At 37.8% G+C, this 18070-nt stretch overlaps 1 protein-coding gene across 2 annotated transcripts in view; it reads right to left on the reverse strand.

The window, feature by feature from the left end:
* The window catches only part of LOC126183523 (polycomb protein Scm), a 194474-nt gene that overhangs the window by 53920 nt on the left and 122484 nt on the right, over nucleotides 1-18070 (reverse strand). For both annotated transcript variants that reach the window (XM_049925582.1, XM_049925583.1), the window contains exon 12: nucleotides 4469-4669. In XM_049925582.1, the coding sequence (XP_049781539.1) occupies nucleotides 4469-4669 (201 nt within the window). The remainder of the gene's footprint in view (nucleotides 1-4468; nucleotides 4670-18070) is intronic.

Here is an 18070-nt window from a genome sequence, read left to right on the forward strand (position 1 = left end):
ATGTCGCTGTTTGGAAAAATGCCTGTTGTATTGGTTTTCAACCTAAGCATTGCAGAGCATCCCTCCCAGAAAACATACTGACAGGGGGAGAAAATGCCCCACGATTCGAGAAACCAACATTATAGTTGGACTACCAACCTTTCACGCAATTTTTATGGTCAGTTAGTGAAGCTAGTAAGTACTAGGCCTGTTCAAAAAATTCTGGAACATTCGTAATTTTGCACCAATGGTGTGTTGGAGTGAAATGCGGTTGGCACCCTTTCATTGTGTGTAACTGCCAAAAGCTTCATTGTTGTATGTCTATTAGTTATTGTTCAGTGCTGTATTGAGTAGAAGATTGTGTTGCATAGTTTGCAAATTTTGAGATGGCAGAGTTAGAGGAGCAGCGCACCTGGATTAAATTTTGTGTAAAAAAAAAAAAAAAAAAAAAAAAAAAAAAAAAAAAAAAAAAAAAAAAAAAAAACACCTTTGCAGAGACACCAAATGATACAGGAAGCCTATGGTGACGAGTGATTAAGCTGTACTCGGAGTTTCGAATGGTTCACACAGTTTAAAAAGTTACCGGTGACACTCATTTAGGATGCCCTTGAATGTCAACAGACAACGCTCACGTCAGGAACGTCACTGAAATTGCACATGCTAATAGAAGACTGTCCAAGAGATTGCAGAAGAATGTAACATGTCAGTTGAATCATGTCACAAAATCCTGACACAGCATCTTGGAATGCATTGTGTTGCTGCCAAGTTCATCCCACAGTTCACAAGTGAAGACCAGAAAGACCTATGCCTCACAATCTGTGAACGGCTTTTGGATCGCGCAAATGAGAATGAGATATTCTTCAAGAGAATCATAACTGGTGATGAGACGTGGGTCTACAGATATGATGTTGAGACCGAGATTTAATCTTCACAATGTGTCAGGGAAGTTTCTCCAAGACCAAAGAAAGCTCATCAGGTCAGGTCAAATAAAGATATGCTGACATGGTTTCTTTGACTTTGAAGGATTAGTCCATCATGACTTCATGTCACAAGGACAAACTGTTAATCAGGACATGTTGCGATGCTAGCAAGAAAATGTGAGATGGGAATGGCCTGAAATAGGGCAAGACAATTCATGGCTCTTGCATCACCATAATGCATCTGCACATCCATCTCTGTTGGTGCATAGCTACTGCACAAAAAATGAAATCACTGTGCTGACTCATCCTCCGTACCCTCCAGACCTATCCCCTATTGACTTTTTTTTTGTTCCCCAAGTTGAAAACCCAATTGAAAGGATTAAGATTTACAACAATATAGGAGATAAAAAGAAAATTTCCAGACGGGGCTTCATGTGACCCAGCAAGAGGCATACCAAGATTGCTTCTGGAAATAGAAATGGCATTGGGAGCGATGTATCAATTGTAGTGGAGAGTATTTCGAAGAAGACCATGCAAAATAAGTAAAAGGTTAACGTAGGAAAATTTTATGGACGAAGTTCTGGAATTTTTTGGACAGATGTCATATGTAGCTGTCGATGGATGTTGGGTTTTTGTCTAGCTTCAGGATTGCGATGACACTATCTCTCCAATGTAAAGGGAAAACACGTTCAAGTGAAATATGGTTGAAGACCCTGAGTAGGTGAATCATCTGATTATGAATCGAATCAGGGCCTGGGGCCAAATCATGAGATGAATCAAGAGCCTGAAGCAGTTCCCATTCAGTGAAATGTTTGTTATTTAAGTCAGGATTATGGATAGTAAAGGATACAGAAATATCTTTAACTTTTCTTTTAAGCATTCAGGAGGTAAATGGGTAAGAAGAGAATGTTGATGCTGCCATTAAGTGGTTGCAAGGTGTTTCGAAAGAACCAAAGCATAGGTGGAAACACCACTGTGAAGGAGGAGACCCAGTGCAGTTGGTGGCCCAGTGGACTATGGAGCTTGGCCAGTTCCTGGGAAAAAGAGGCACATGTTCCCAAGGAGATGATGATGTGCTCCCTGAATTCCCACCCACTGCTTTCAATTAGGTAGTGAGACTATGGACGGAACTGCTTGAGATGAGGGTGGTCTGCGAAGGATGTCCTGTGAGATGCTGCAGGGCACTTTGACAGTCCTGAATAGATACTGCAATGGTTTGGTCCAACATGGTACCAGCCACTGTTGACGGGACCTTTGAAAAGGAGGACTGCAGTTCAAGCAAGTTCAAGCAGCGCTGATGATTATGGGGATTCATCTCTGAAAACCTCATGTTTACAGTCCGATGGACGTGGGGACAAATATGATGGCAGAGGTACACAACTGTCAACTGGGCCTTAGGCAAGTGCATCATGGCAGTTGGTCTATTGGGTAGTGACAAGGAAATGACAGGATCAACAGAAAGCGATTGCTATAAGCCATAAGATTAGGGGAAGATACCTTAAGATCAATATCTGAAAAGCTGCTACGGATGGCAACAAAGTGGGTTGTGGTGAAATCATTGAAAAAACACAGATCAAGATCAGAGAGAAGTTGGCTGAGGAGTTCTCCTACACAGCGGGATGGTGTGCAATGAAATCTCCCAATAGGATAAAAGGGGAGAGGGGAGAGTTACTCTGTTACAGTGACCATCTCAAGGTACATAAATGCCCTGCCTATGGGTAACATACATTTCAAATGGTAATCACTTGGGTCGTTCACACCCTCACCACTACTGCTTCCAATGTGGTGTGCAGGGGAATCCATTCAATGATGACATTTTTGGAAACCGATGTATGGACCCCTCTAGAAGCCCTCTAAGGGTTCGTATGGTTCTGGAAGATGGCATGGTAAACTTAAAGGATTGAATAATGGCCATCAGTGAACTGCATTTCTTGGAGAGCAACACAGATTGCAGAATAGGATGACATAAGTTGTTGCAGTTCTACAGGTGACAGTAATATCTATACCATTTCCACTGAATTATCAAGTTAATGGAATCCTGGTTACGCATGAAGGAGCCAAGACAGTAGATCACACACCACAGTCACTGTCTGCCACCAGTGAGGGTGGAACAACAGAAGTTCTGAGTATAATGGCATGGGGAAACTGGTGTCTCTGGGGTCACATGAGCAGCCCTCTGCCCAGATTTCTTCTTTCTCTCAATAGCTACTTTAGAGTGTCTGTGAGCGTAGAAACTGAAAAGGAGTGGGCAACCCAGGGACCTACAGTCTGTTTCCCTTTCATTCACTGGCTGGTGCCAGGTTGCTGTCCAGTAGATTTCTAGGGAGAGGTTTTCCTAAGACGAGCTCTGCCATTAGTAGATATCATAGAAGGATGTTGCTTCTCTGACTGGGTGCAATGCATCAAGGTCCTCTAAACTGTGGTGAAGAATTGTGGGCCTATCTTCCCTGTGGGCTAATTTACTAGTGAATGAGGAAATGGAGGGAGTAAGTATTCAAAGTACTGCTGATGACCTGGCCATGGTAGAGGAAAATTTGACAGTATATATATATATATATATATATATATATATATATATATATATATATATATATATATATATATATAAAACAAAGATGATGAGACTTACCAAACAAAAGCACTGGCAGGTCGATAGACACACAAACAAACATAAACATACACACAAAATTCAAGCTTTCGCAACAAACGGTTGCTTCGTCAGGAAAGAGGGATGGAGAGGGAAAGACGAAAGGATGTGGGTTTTAAGGGAGAGGGTAAGGAGTCATTCCAATCCTGAGAGCGGACAGACTTACCTTAGGGAGAAAAAAGGACAGGTATACACTCGCGCGCGCGCCACACACACACACACACACACACACACACACACACACACACATACACACACACACACCCATCCACATATACACAGACACAAGCAGACATTTGTAAAGGGAGAAACTCTTTGCCTTTACAAATGTCTGCTTGTGTCTGTGTATATGCGGATGGATATGTGTATGTGGTAAGTCTCATCATCTTTGTTTATATATATACTGTCAAATTTTCCTCTACCATGGCCAGGTCATCAGCAGTACTTTGAATACTTACTCCCTCCATTTCCTCATTCACTAGTAAATTAGCCCACAGGGAAGATAGGCCCACAATTCTTCACCACAGTTTAGAGGACCTTGATGCATTGCACCCAGTCAGAGAAGCAACATCCTTCTATGATATCTACTAATGGCAGAGCTCGTCTTAGGAAAACCTCTCCCTAGAAATCTACTGGACAGCAACCTGGCACCAGCCAGTGAATGAAAGGGAAATATATATATATATATTCCCCGGACTTCGAAATATGAGAGGCAACCTGAGACCTTAAGTTCCTGTATTTTACATATTTTAATTTAGGTAGCACACTTTGGTGATCCAGGGGCAGTTCTGAGTTTCCAGAGAAAATGTACATAAAACTGTGCACAGAAAATCATACCATATATGCTGCAGAATAAATACCGAGTACTTTTGATGTACCACTGGGTATAATGACACTGGAAAAGGAAAATTCTAATACAAACCTGGAACAGATTTTCTAGGCTGCTTAGCTGATGGTGCTGTTGTGGATGCCACAGATGAATATGCAGTAGTTGTGCTTGCTGCCGCTGCTGTTGTCGGACTCTGTCCAGGACGAGAACTTGAATCTGAGCTTTCTGAAGACCACCTTCGTTTCACAGCTGTACTGCTATCTGAGCCACCTTCAGTGCTCACTTCACAATCTTCTGCAAATGAATAAAACTGGACTTAATAGCATCCATGTTTTCCATCATATACCATGACACAAAGTGTACAGATTCAACGAAACAACAACTGTGTTATTATGTTGTGTTGCATTACACTACATTACATGAACATAATAATGCTTTAGCAAATTATTACTGGAAAACTGTAGTGAAAAGTACACAGAAAATCAACTGCAAGACAGCAGTGTTAACAAATACTATGTCAACACTGAAGGAAAATCAAAAATTCACTAAGAAAGAAACGGATATCTAAGGTTTTCTCAGTGCAATTAATCAATGGAGTGCTTTCAGGTGTTCAGCTGAGTTATTGTTTCCATTTTATGCACAATACTTTGACAATCAATCCAGTCACCATCTTCAGGTGCTGCGGGTTGGGATGTTATGTGTGCTTGCTGCCTGGACTCCAATCAGACTTTGAACACTTTCGTTCACATGTTCTTATTTACATAAGATGGGCAAAATAAAACTGGTCTGGAAAATATTTATAAAAATGACATGGAACTGACCCTCGTTAATGAACAGGAGAGCTGCCCATCACAAAAAATAACAGCAACAGTGATTTTGATGTAACAATCAGTTGCCGCCACATGTCTGTGCACACTTATCCACCGTGTGCTCTATGATGAGTACTTTGCTGTGTCATTATGTTTGACTGAATGAGAGGAATAGATATGTTTACTGACCAGTTAGCATGAAATGGTGCTTACGATAAAATAACACATGTTCTTTATCAAGTGCTATGTGAAGCACAATTCAAGCTGAACTGTTTCTACTGAAATACAACTCCCACTGTCGTAATACAACTGCCAGTACTACTCCCCTGTGGCCACAGTCACCTCACATATATACCATTAAAACAACATCAACAGTCTTAGGCATTATTAGGAACAATATTTTAATTAGTTTATAATGACAAATGACATGTATAGAATGATTTAAGCATAATATCGTGCACAGCAGAAATAGTAATTCTTATAATTAGCTTTATCAAATACACTTTTCAGTTCCAAATATTAAATCATGAGTATATTTAATAGTTAATACTATAATATGTTAACTTTGAAGAGAATTAAAATGATCTTTCACAGTTACATCCATATCTGCATACAAACTCCACAAGCCACCACATCATGTTTGGCAGATAGTTCCTTGTACCACTTCTAGTCATTTCCTTTCCTATGCCTACATTTGTGATAGTTCCATTTGACAATTATTACAGTTTTATACAAATTATTCCATTCTATCACCTATTAATTAGTACATATTTATTTTACATGCAATTGTCATCTTTGTTTGCAAATTTCTACTAAAGTAATTTCTATTTATTACATTAATTATCATTTAACAATAATTGGTGTACGTAAAAGAAAGGTATGACCATAAATACAGATTTACCATGTACTACAATATGTAAGTCTCAGACTGTTGCATTACAGTGGCAAGCCTGATTGACTCATTGTGTTGAGTCATTTTCTTCCTCATGAATTGATTTGTAGGATCGTCATATTCGTCTGTGGGCAACATTGTTCGAAAGATCAAAACTGTTCTTATTGTATTACATATGAGATGTTAGGACCGTCGAGTTTCCTGGCCCTCCCACATATTTCTCAGTGCTACTCTTGCAGTCAAGACATAGAACGCCTGAGCAGGAATTACTGTCTACTTGTACAAAACTTACAACCAGAACAAACAGAAGCCTGCACTTTAACACAAGTGATTTCACAAAAAATTAGTTTTGTGTAATTTGTGCTGCTGTCTTGGTCTGCTACACATTCATGTACAGTTGACAAAAGAAAACTGTCACACATAAAATGGCTAAGTCTCACATTGCACATTCTTGGTGTGTAAAGCCACATCACACATTGTGTTAAAAGTTTTGCCACATTAATGGCAATATCGGAGTATAGTGGCAACATATCATTATATTAGCGAGATTTACTACACACAACATTGGAAATTAATAAGAATTAATCATTATACATGGAAGTATAGGATGTCAACAATGATCACAAAATATGTAGTGATTTGACTGGAAGAACTAGATGTGGTCCAAAGGAGATATTAACATCACTGTGCAAATAGCTTAGTCATGGTGGCTGGTCGAACTTCCTTGTATCAGAGTTTGGTTCTGTCATGTGGCTAATTTTTATTTTTAATTCCCCATCGTGGTAGGTGCCAGCAGCCTTTCTGTGGTAACTTCTCTTGTATTGATGAGTACAACATTGTCTTTAAGATAACTATTGTAGTGCAAGCTAACAAAAACTGTGTCACAAAATTTGAGACAAAATACAGTGAAGTTATTTTAAGGGTATCCATCTTATAGGAGTGATAGAATATTATTATTCTGAGGAGAATATGATTTTAGATCAATCAGACTTCTAGTAAATTTTATCTTTTATGAAGCTCATATTTCAAATGTAGGTGACAATAACTAATAGATTACTTATTCAGTTCCCTGGCACGAACTGAACTGGTAATGACACCCCCCCCCCCAAATTATGCACTCAAAAATAAGTGCAAAGTGCAACAGCAATCCTTTTGCACTCTCATTTGGAAATATTCAAATTAACTATCACTCTCCATTTTGAAAACAATCAAGCCCAAATTAAGTTCTCAAAGAGAATGCTTTGTTTGTACGCATAAAACTATTCACAAAAGTAGAAGACAGAAATGGAAAGCAGAAACAGCACAAAAAAACATTAAGATGAAACTGAGTAAGAGATAATAAATGTTTAACTATAAACTCATCAATTTTGGTCTCTAAGGAAAATTACAAATACACTAGAAAAAATAAGTTTAACTATTCAGTACAATGAGCCTGAATAACATATTTAAATCTGTCAGACTTTATTAAAATTCAAGACGGGATAATGGCAATATTATGAAAAGGGTGGATTTCTGCTCACCATATAGCAACAAAAAGAATGCTAAACAAATAAGCTGTGAGTGCGTGTGTGCGAGTGCGTGTGCGCTGGTAAAGGTTCTCCAAGACCAAAAAAAGCTCACCAGGTCATGTCAAATGTCAAAACCATGCTGATACTTTTCTTTGACTTTGAAAGATTATTCCGTCATCAATTCATGCAAAATGGACAAACTGTTAATCAATGGTACTATTGGGGCACGTTTTTAAAAACCTTTGATGCGCAGCAACATGTATGATACATATTTTCGTATTACGAAGGTATAAATTTGAATTCCACCAAACAACGCATGTCACTTTCCGAAGCATTGAAATCGAGATTATGACGCGCTTTTGGAGACCAGTCATAGCTCATGTCACGTGATCTCACCAGCTGATGACAGTATAGGACACGTGATATAGTCAACCAATAGCAAGATCACTCTTAAGCAGTGCGAACACACAAATAAGAAAAGTTAATGGTTTAAATTAATATGTATAGCATTCACATACAATATTGGTATCGAAGATTAATAAGCTGGAAGAGAAGTTAAGCTTACACATATAATGTTGATCTTTTTTGTGCGTGATACACTTTAAGATACATCACACAAATGTGCCAGTAAAATTTTTAATTACGACGTAAATGTCTGATCTTCTGGGCTCGAAATTCTTCTAAATGGTCGTCCTCAAAGAGTCGATTTTTAAATCAGAGTCAAACGCTTTTTGATTTAAGAAATTCATCGTACATTCTCGCTCATAGTTCATATTGTGTAAAAGGAAATTTACTTTGAATGTAACAGTTTTGAAACCACCATTTGCAATATTTTCCCGTGACCTGTTAGAAATAGGTTCGTTTTAGCAGTTGCCAGAGTGTGCCAGATAACAGGCGTCACTGCTCTCGCGCAGCTACGATGACGCAGGAAGCCCATATATACATTCGTATGTGTTAAACATTTAAAGATCTTACATTATGTCATAAAAGAAACAAGACATCAGAGGATATTGCAAGAGCATCGGAATGTCATAAAAGAAACAAGACATCAGAAGATACTTCAAGAGTGTCAGAATTTCATGAACCCTACTAAAATGCATAATTCGGCTTAAAATGCACACTCATATGTAAATTTTATTGGAGTACCAGTACTGTACTATCTCATGTTTGGTTCTTTATTATGGCATAATGCCATAAGCGCACTAGATAGCCAATAGTGTGAAATTAAATACTTTGTTTCAAATAAATTGACTGCCTCAGCAGAAACGATTAATGAAAGACAAATCTCTTTAGGAAACAGACAAAAATAACTTCATTGTTCTGCAAGGCGATTAAGCTTGATTGTCAGAAAGGTGGAAATAATATCTGAAACTAATAACATATTTTGGGCTTCCGTAATTATGCAAACGTATTTTAATTCATTTGATAGCTCCAGGCCACAAAAATACGTTTTGTTATCATTTAATGTGAGAGCAACAAACGAAGAGGAAACAACAAAATCACTGAACGTAAACACAGGTCATGTGGAGACGACCCACTTCCCCACCACAACTCAGACTGCTCTGTGCATCACCCCCAGATTTACTATTATTCTCCAACCGGGGCAATATTAAGTAGTGGCGTCCAGCCACACTTCTGTAACCAGAAGCGGGAGAAGGTACTACTCATACGAGACTCAACTGCGCATGTGCAAGAGCCCGCCTGCAACTGCTCAAATGAATCTAATTTAAACAGTTGTCACATCACGCTCATCAGAGGCAATTTGTTGTTATGAAGCATTGCAGCCTTTCTAAAGCATTTGACACACTTTGCTGTTTGTAGACGCTTGTATGAGCACTGTTTTGTTGTCGTATATGGCGCATTTCCTTTGCAACTTAAGATTTATTTATTTATTTTTTTTTTTTTTTCTCTCTCGTTCATATTTTGTTGCTGCAGTATTATTCTGCAGTAGTGGGATACAGTAATATCCTTTGTTAGAGTATTGGTTCTTACCAGTCAAAATCACAAAAATTTAACTGAAAACTAAAACAATGAAAAATTCCCGGAATTCTAAACAATTCCCAGGTTTTTCTCGTTTTTTTCCCAGATGAAAAAATTCCCGGGTTTTTCCCGGATCTCCCGATTGTTCCGGGTCGTATACACCCTGTTAATATTTCATTAGTGAAAGTATATATAGCATTTTCCGTTGAAAAACCCTTCTGGAAAACAAACTGACATTTTGTTAAAACTTTATTTTTACAAAGGTGTGAAGCTACTTTACAATACATTAGTTTTTCAAGAATTTTGGATAAGACAGTCAGAAGAGAGATTGGGTGGTAGTTGTTGACATCAGACATATCCCCTTTTTTATGCAGTGGTTTAACAATGGCATACTTCAGTCTATCTGGGAAAATACCCTGATTCAGAGATCTATTACATATGTGGCTAAGAATCCCATTTATTTCTTGGGAACAAGCTTTTAATATCCTGCTGGAAATGCCATCAATTCCATGTGAGCTTTTATTCTTGAGAGAGTTTATTATCTTCCTAATTTCAGAAGGAGAGGTGGGTGGAATTTCAATTGTATCAAATGGTGTGGGTAAGGCCTCTTCCATTAACTGCCTTGCTTCTTCTAATGAACATTTAGATCCTATTTTCTCTACAACATTTAAAAAATGATTATTCAAAATGTTTTCGACTTGTGGCTTGTTGTTTATCAAGTTTCCATTCACTTTGATTGTGGTGTCATCATCCTGTACTCTTGGTTGCCCTGTCTCTCTTGTAATAATATTCCAAGAGGCATACCAAGTGTTTTCTAATCAATGAAATTAACAAAGCTTATGAGTACTGACATTCATCTGACTGGAACAATACATTTGATGAGCAGTAATCTCACCCCAAACATAGAGATGTTACTTAAAACCAACTGCACAGTGATTAAAACAGATTTATCTTTCTTTTTCATAAGTAGTAGTCCACCTCCAAATTTAACAATTTTCAGTAAGATTACATTATTAAGTTAATAGATGTTTAATAAAAGAAGCATGTATTCTTTGCTTATTACTTTATGTCTTTACCTTTCATAAGGAAAGTGCAATGTGCTCAATGACTGTGATATGATGTCCAAGCTGCTTAAGAGCAGCAATAAGTTGTCGTTTTCATACTAGCTTTATTAGAGCAGAACCAGATTTCAGCTAGTAACTAGCCATTATCAATGCAGTATTTCAGAGTTATAACATATGCCCTAGTACATCTACACCTGGTGTTTGGACTGATAAGTCTGAAACACTGCCTTAAAGTCTTCAATGGATTGTCATGAGAGTCTGAACAACAGGTGTAGACATACTAGGGCATGTATCACAACTCTGAAATACTGCACTGATAATGGCTAGTTACTAGCTGATATCTGGATCTGCTCTAATAAAGCTGGAATGGAAATGATGACCAATTGCTACTATTTAACATTTTGAAAGTTAAACTTTATTTCTTTTTCTTGATCCCTAACCTTCCGTCCACCCCTCTCCCTTCCATTACCGGATCCCCACTGAACAGAATGGCAAAATTTGGAACATAACGCACTGCTTGTACCTGCTGCCAACCTCTGTAATGTATTACTTTGCGGTGTTGATGTGCTCATTACAGCATTACACAGTGAAAACATTGTTGTTAATTTGTTTCTTTGTCACTGTGTTGTGTCTCTATTGAAATGCAGACTGTCAATTGCTTTTCTATCATCCACTGGTTTAATGTGAACACATCCCTGCCTTTTTTTTTTAATGAAGTGAGGACTGTGCATTTGATCTCAAACAGGGTAGCCACTCAAACTTGAAGTTTAAAAACACTGAGAATTCCATGTATTTCCAGGTAAGTATTACAAATTTCCAGGTGAATATATTCATTTCTTTCTCATATATCATGACTACAGACATTAATAAGTAATGGTTCTCGTCTACAAAGGAATGGAACTTGATTAGCATAAAAAAGTGTTTGAAGTGTTATGTATACCTATAGTTTAGGGAAAAACAATACTATTGAAGGTGGTTTACAATGAAGTGGTTAAAAATGCTGACAAAAGGCCACTCACAACGAAAGCAAAAACATTAAATTAATAGAAATCTATTTAAAATTAAGCAGGCTTATACAATATAATACAATTTTATGCAAAAAAATAGTACACTTTAATTACTATTTTCGATAAAAAATAATGTGTACTTACACAGTAATTATAATTTAAATGTTTAATTTATGCTAGTTCCAAGGATTTCTTGAAACATTTAAGTCCCTACTCGAAACACACAAAACGTCTATTTAGTAATTTGATAGAGGAGCAAAATTTTGAATTTTTCAGATAATTTCACTATTTATGAAACAAATACAATATCACAATGCAGTTATCTAATCTTTTAAAGTATTTATTTGTTCTTCAAGTGCAAACAGTTCATCTGTAGCACTTTCTAAAATTTTCAAATGCTTTGTTCCCAACTCTTTCACCATTAACTGAAAAGCCAGTTTCAGGGTTAGCATTTCCATGAGAAACACTGCAAACTAATTTCATAACAACTATCAGATTTTGGTATTTATCACTAAGGATATCCTGCCAGAAATGATCAACTATCTTTTCAGAACGGCTGTATTCTTTAAAAGAATTGATAACATGTGATAGAGAAGTCAGATCCTTGCATTCATGCATTACATTATATGCTGCAATTCCACTTACGTGACTACTTTCTGTGCGAATACAAAAAATCTTATAAATACATTATTTTGCCAAACTGATGTTTGATACAATTGAACCTGGGTCAAGACACGTAATGACAAGTGCCAGCAGGTAGTTTAAGGGTGACATGTTATTCAGTTTCAAGACAAGGGTTTGAAGACCTGTCTTACAGGCTTGTCAAAGCTTAAGAATATTGACAGTTCCCACATCTGAACTGGTTTTCTTTAATTCTTTATGGGTATCAAAACTAGAATTATGTTTTTCACATGTAACAGATTTTGTGCTTCCTTGGCAGCAGCAACCTTGAATGATGTGCTTTTTTCTAACATCTCTGGCTTCATAAAGATCCTAATACTGTTTTTATTATAGATATCAAAACTTTGTGGAGAAACGGCGTTAACGGGGCATCTGTCTGCGACTGTGTATCAAAAGGTTCAATATCGCAGGCTAACAACTTGAAAAAAGCAGTTTTGGCACACAGCAATGGATCACTAATAAAGTTAGTCACCAACCTGAAACTTTCACTCTTTGGTTCATTCTTAGCCTTCTTAAACACCTTGAGAAATTTCTTTGTGTTTGGTGTTATATTGATTGCTCATTGAGCAACTGAGGAATTATCCAGCCAATCTGGTACAACATCACCCCCCCCCCCCCCCCCCCCAAGTCTGAATACTGAGCATATGATGTTCTACTGGTTGGGGCACTCTTGAACAAATTGTACAAGGCACTCAAAATTAATGCGGTGTCCCAATGTGTTTCCTTGATTGCACCTCTGAAAGCATTATGCACATAATGAATCCCACAGCTAACAATATCTAGCGGTTTCAACTCTGCTGACTATGCTTTATATTCTTTCAGAAACAGCCAATTCACATTTGGCCCGTCCACTAAATCTGGAGAATCTTTCCCTTTGGTGTGTCTCTTGTCACATCAATAAAAGAAGGAAAAAAGATCAGTAGCTCTGGAACGACCAAGAAACCAGGAAGTAAGGTATCTTGCTGTTCTCTCTTTTTTTATCTTCATCCCAAAATCTTTCATTTAAATCCATCTGTGTGCATTCCACGATTTTATTCAGTAATTCACCAAAACCAAGAAAAAAATTACTGGCTTTCGTCAGCAATCTGAGAAACTGTTGATTAAAATAAGGCACAGTTCCGAACACAAGAACATATCCTATCTTATCTCACTAAGTTGCAATCTTGTTAGCTACAGCACTACCTTTACACATTCTTGAGATTACAGCAACATCCTTTTCAGCCTCCTGAAGTGATTTGTGTGCCATAACTGTTCAAACAAACCAGAGAATTTCTGCCATCGTTAAACCTTCTTTTAATACAAATTCTTAACGTCTGCATGGACGATTTGCTGTTCAACCTAACAGAGATGCTTTAGATTCTGAAGATGATGATACTGAAATGTGTGGGTCAGAATTACTATGTGACAGAATAGCAACTGACTTTTTTGGCTGAAAAACCAGTGCAACTTGAGACTATGTCCTCTTACTTAAGACATGTTGTGTATGCTTTTTCCCCTTCATGTGGCTAAAAAGTGCATGACATCCCATATTAATTAAAGATATCTGGCCACAGCAGTAACTGCAATAAGCTAAAGTAGGCAGACCAGGCACATGTGCTTTCAATTTATGCATATACACTGTCACAGGAATCATATTGGTGCTTGAAACATGTTTCCGGTAGCATTTTGTGACATCTTTGTTTCTGTCCGCACTGGTGGCAATGATTTCTTGTAGTGTATTCCCACAGTCCGTAACACTGTTTGTCATGTAGTTTTTGTATCATCTGCTATGTTACGTCTGTTGATGAGGAAACTGTAATGATACATGGCGCTGAACTGTTAATACTCTAAGAGGGTTCACACAAGCAAAGTGAAAGGCCTCCTCATTGTTGGTGGACAAAAACATAGTACCTGAAATTAGGAGGGCATTGGTGGAAGTCCAGAAGGTTTGTGTAATGGTAACTAAATGAAAAACATCGTTAAATATGTGAATTATCAAGTTTTTTTTCAGTTGGTATGATTCCACACAAATCATCACAAATTACTTAATCAAAAGTGTTGTTACTTTCTGGGTTGCATATCAATGTGACATGAGAATGAACTTAGCAGCAAACTTTGCAGTGTGTCTTTTTTGTGCTGTTCTTTTACAGTTTATTTCACACATTCAACAAGCAGACCTCAGCCTGGTACAGCAATATGTAATAACTCAACAGTATTTTGCATTAACCACTCAATTTTTTCGGAAAAAACTCACTACAACAAGAGTAAAAACAACACGGATCAACTCTTTACACCAGACACAATGCGACATATTAACACGCACTAGTGCCATGCAGTGTTGAGCCGGAGACATGTATTAGCTGCCTGAAAACTTGTTTCCTTCAATCCATACCGACATTGCTACAGGTATTTGTTTCTGTATTTGAAAACATGTTTCGGAATGGTGTCCCCAAGCTGCTTCATTAACACAGAATAACAACCATCTTTTAACATCAACAATTTAAACAAACTTTTCCAAAAAGATGAACATTTAATCACAAGCAGAGACTGTACTAGGGGATAACAGACTAAACATTGGAAAAAAGAAAAATGTAAAATACTGGGTGGCGCACGAAATGTGTTACCAATTGTTTCTTTCACAATTTATGACACACATTAGATATCCCGCTAGGATCTCTACAGCAGTTCCAGTAGAGCTTGGAAAAACAAATGCATTTACAAAATGATGTGTAATTCACAATACTGGTGCTAGGAGACTAGTAAGCAGCAATGGCTGATAATGGAAGACTGACGACACAGCAACGATCGGCAATTGTGTTACTTTTTCATGAAACGAAAAGCCTTGTTGTGACTCAGAGGCGTTTTCGACAACAGTTTAACACATGATGCATCCCTTACAAGAAGACCATCCACAGGTTGTATGATAAATTTGTGCAGGAAGGAACAGTATTTGAAGTGAAGCGACCTCAGCCTAAGCCTGTTTGTTCGCCAGAGAATATTGAAGCGGTACGAGCTGCTGTACAGAGAAGTCTCGGGAAATCGTGTAGAGAGGCAGCAGTGCAACTGGGAATATCCAGACGCTCCGTCCAATGCATTCTTAAAAGTGACCTCCATATGTACCCATACAAGATGACCTGTGCACAGAAGCTCACTGAAGAACACAAGCAGCAGAGACTACTGTTTTTTCAGTGGGCAGAGGATAGGGAAGAAACTCTCAACAAAGTTTGGTTTTCAGACAAGGCACATTTTCATTTAGACGGTGTGGTTAACAAACAAAATGTACGCTTTTGGGCCACTGAAAACCCACAAGTGCTTCATGAACGACAACATTATGCTCTGAGGATTACAGCGTGGGCAGCAATTTCCAGTCACGGACTTATTGGACCCTTTTTCTTTCAAGAAATGGAACAGCAAGCGTTATTTGAGCATGCTTCACAATAGCTTCATTCCACAACTTCTTGCTACTGCCTTGCCCTTCAATACACGGTGGTTCGTGCAAAATGGAGCAAGGCCACATACTACAAACATTGAGTTGGAGTTTTTACATGAGCATTTCGACATGCGGATCATTTCACTCAGGTTTCCAGGTCACTTCAATGACGGACAAAATTGGCCCCTCAATAGTCGAGGCCTCAATCCATGTGACTTTTTTCTTTGGGGGTACGTGAAGGAAAAAAATTTCCCAAAACGTCCACGTGATTTAAAGGAGCTTATTCTTCTTATTCTTCAAGCTTGCAGTGAAATTACGGAAGACATGTGCCGTAGGGTAATCACTAACTTCAGTGTTTGTTTGAAGGAAGTTAGGAAACAAAATGGTGGACATATTGAGCATGTGCTGAGTTAGAACAAATCTCCATGGACGGCTCTTCATTGTAGTATTTGTTCCTTTCAGATTGTATTGACAATAAAGTTTATATTCAAAAACAAAATGGTAACACATTTCGTGCGCCACCCTGTAAGTTCAAATCAGCATGAATGAAATTTAAATACATGTGTTGAGATATCATGTGAACGCGGATCTAGCTAGTTTTGCGTTTATATATAGTAACCTGCTTTATCAATTTTAGTTTACAAGCGATGCGTAATGCATTATATGTTGACTTCACATCACATGTTGAAAACGCATATTTGCTTAAGTTGGCTGTGAATACACCTTGTAAACACATAATAAATGTTATATTGAAAGCAATATTTTTACCCCACCTTTTCTGTAACACCTGAAATGTGACAATAAAATTTAATCACTGGAGCATATTAACTTTATGAAAACCATTATTTAAAAACACACTTGTCATGTATCAAACAATGTTGCAACGCAAGTCTCTGTTCCCTTCGACCGCATATTGGTACCAACATTGTTCAACATTTACAGTACAATGACGAGACACTCGAGACAACTTTCAGTTTAACTTGTATACGGCCTGTGTAAACATATATGACACATGGATTGTGGCCGGTGCATTTGCAGTCCTTAGCCTGAATAATTATATTTTATCACTGCAAAACAAAAAGAAGGAAAACATGTAATATAAATTGGTGGGCTCTAAGACTTCACATATTTTGAAATCAGAAAGTTTTATGTAAGGTATAAAATCATACACAAATACATCCATAAATGTATTTCTTGCTGGTCAAGTTCCATAAACTGAAGAACTCCACTATTTCTGAGATGGTGATCTGAAGAATAGTACCGGGAAGCGACATATAGCCAACCACGAGAACTGAAGCTTCGTTGGCACCTTATTGATACTGGCTACAATGCCCTTTGATGTTTGGTTGAAATACCGAAAAGAAACAGAGATGTACCATGAGTGGGGCCAATATTCATACAAGTATTATGCTTTGAAATATTAGGTATTTTAAAATTTGTGGTTTATAAAATTAAATTACGAAGATAAGTTAAAAATACTAAATTTCCTGAGATTTTAAGAAATTCCCTGGTTTTTCCACGTAAAATGTAATTCCCTGAGAATTCCAGGTTTTCCAGAATAATCACCACCATACTCAGAGGAAACTGGAGCACGAAACATGAGCTGGTCACATTGGGGCAAGGGGGGGGGGGGGGGGGGCGGTTTGGAAGAAAAGGAAAGGAAAAATAAATTTACTCACTGACAAATGTAGGAAAACAATAAGACTGCCTTACAAATTAATAACTGACATGTAAAGCCATTGGTGCCGAGATGGCACAGAAAAGCATGCACACTAGTGTAAATTCACTTGATTTTCTTCATGATAGACTTATTATAAGCTAAATGTCACTACATTTTCTTATAATGTCACTCTTGTTTAACTCAAGGGAGTCTACTCTTCTGCAAGTACTATGAATGTTATATTTCCATTGTGCTACTATAATAATTACAACAATGAAAAGAGTACTGACAATGTAATGTGACTACAAACTCTAGTGTCAGCTGGCAATCATGTATTGTCAGGATTTTTTGATCCTGTTTGCAAGAAAGAGAATGCAAGCTGCACATGCATCACATCCACACAACCATACAAATGCCCATGGTGAACGCAGGCAGGCTTGCGGACAGCTCATATGCCCAGCCCCAGTGTATGTGCTTGTAGGGATGTAATATCTGAAGTTGAGTAGCTGTTGCAACAATCATTATATTCTTCACAAAGTACTCTTTCATTCGCTGTAATAAATTGTCATTCAAATCAAATAGTGTAACTACGAGGCTAGGAAGATGGCTTATTCCTAATATGCAATACCACAGTATCGCATATTATGAAACACTATCTCACATTAGGGTAACTTCAGCTTGCCAC

This window comes from Schistocerca cancellata, chromosome 4 (assembly GCF_023864275.1).
Source record: "Schistocerca cancellata isolate TAMUIC-IGC-003103 chromosome 4, iqSchCanc2.1, whole genome shotgun sequence".
Taxonomy (NCBI): Eukaryota; Metazoa; Arthropoda; class Insecta; order Orthoptera; family Acrididae; genus Schistocerca; species Schistocerca cancellata.